At 44.7% G+C, this 1,743-nt stretch overlaps 1 protein-coding gene across 4 annotated transcripts in view; it reads right to left on the bottom strand.

The window, feature by feature from the left end:
* The window catches only part of trrap (transformation/transcription domain-associated protein), a 123,590-nt gene continuing 121,847 nt past the window's right edge, over nucleotides 1-1,743 (bottom strand). For all 4 annotated transcript variants that reach the window (XM_014019295.1, XM_014019294.1, XM_014019293.1 and 1 more), the window contains one exon: nucleotides 1-464. In XM_014019295.1, the coding sequence (XP_013874749.1) occupies nucleotides 180-464 (285 nt within the window). In that variant the 3' untranslated portion in view covers nucleotides 1-179. The remainder of the gene's footprint in view (nucleotides 465-1,743) is intronic.

A 1,743-nucleotide genomic window follows, 5' to 3' on the forward strand; every position in this document is an offset into this window, starting at 1 on the left:
GGTACAAACTATAAAGTCAACTTATGTTGAAAGGTCCTCCAGTCTTTCAGCTTTTCATTTAATTTCAGATAAAAAGAAGTTACATTCAGGAGAGAATCCATGAAAAAAAAACTTGTCTGTGTTCATCAGATGACATGTTCGCCCTTCCTTTGAAGGTCCCCCCTCTCCCCCCCACCAGCTTACAGCCAGGGGTGCCAGGCAGGATCCATGCGACACAGATTGTCCAGGCTGTTTGCTGCAGCCACCAGGGTGTTGACCTTACTCTCCCCGCCCTCGAACTGAGCCAGGTTATGGAGACGGGTCATGATGGCCGTGACAGCCTTCTGGACCAGCGAGACCAACTGCTGGGAGTCCATGTTCTCTGGCTGTCCGGCCGGGGACAACGGGATGGACGTGTCCTCTTGTGTTTTCTTGTGCCACGCTATGATCTCATCACGGAGGACTGCTTTCAAGATGCCATCCACCTATGGGAGACGGACAGTTTCATGAATGAAATGTCTTTTGTTTTTAAAAAATACATATTTTAGAAATCACAAAACTGAACGCAGCCTGTGCTCCGCTCTTACCTACAGTGTTTATATGGCTTCAGTAAGCACCAGAGTGTTTACATGGTTTAAGGCTTTGCTATATTTGAGTGGCTGACTGTTGTGTGTTTGTGGTTTTATGTGTTTCCTAGTAACATCCTTTTTCTTTGRCCACCAGAAGTCCAGCCCTCTGGCATTCAGCCTTCACGAGCTCACATCATTCCCTTTTTGTTTATTTGCCTCTCCAGCACTTCTCTGTCCTCCACATCAGTCAAACCTAGTTTAAGTCAGAACTATACATAGACACAACACGCCTGTCATTACTGCCCTGCTGTACACACATTACACAACCGTCTGGGCTCATGCTTATTTTGTTTCATGACATTGTTTTCAATTCTGAGGAAATCTCTAAAACAGCTTCAAGTTGTGTTTTTGTGACTAAATGCAATGTGTCCTCGCAGGCGGTGCAGACTGACTGAACTACTCATCACCCAGTCTTCAAAACACTCCACAAGACTCGTCTCTGTTATATTCCTGATGTCAGGCTGAGTAAATACATCTGATATTAAAAAAGCACTCATTGCAAAACAGGACATATAAAAAGGTTATCCTGAATAATATTAGTTTTAAAGAGCTCACTGCAGTACATTTCCCTCATCTGGTGATTTGCAATTCTGATATGCGGGTATGCACTCAATGTCAACAAAGCACCGGGCTGAATCCACCAAAAAACACATTGAAAGCCGAGTCATTGACCTAGATTAGGCTGGACGTACTCTGTGGAACATTTTATGGTGAACTATTTATTACTGGTCGCTACAACAGAGGTTTAACTAGGCCTGTCACGATAGTCAATAAATCAATTAATTGCATGATAAATTTTTTTGAGGTCGGTAAAAAAAATGAGGACGATAAGTTTCATTTTCCTGCTTGTTGTTTAATTCGTCTCACTCCCTCTCTGTGCTCCGCTGCACAGGAGCTCAGCTGACTCCTCCCCCTCCTGTTTTCTTAGTGTCGGGAGGCGTGAACTCTCGCTTTAGCAAGAGAGCTCGTAGCAATAACAAACTAAAGAAACATTTCAAAGCAGAACGTGGCTGCTGCAGTGTCAGAGCACTAGAGCCTGAATGTTGCTGCGGGGAGGGAGAGAGAGGGAGAGAGAGAGAGAGAGAGAGAGAGAGAGAGAGAGAGAGAGAGAGAGAGAGAGAGAGAGAGAGAGAGA

The sequence above is a fragment of the Austrofundulus limnaeus genome, unplaced genomic scaffold, assembly GCF_001266775.1.
Source record: "Austrofundulus limnaeus strain Quisiro unplaced genomic scaffold, Austrofundulus_limnaeus-1.0 Scaffold215, whole genome shotgun sequence".
In the NCBI taxonomy this organism is placed as follows: Eukaryota; Metazoa; Chordata; class Actinopteri; order Cyprinodontiformes; family Rivulidae; genus Austrofundulus; species Austrofundulus limnaeus.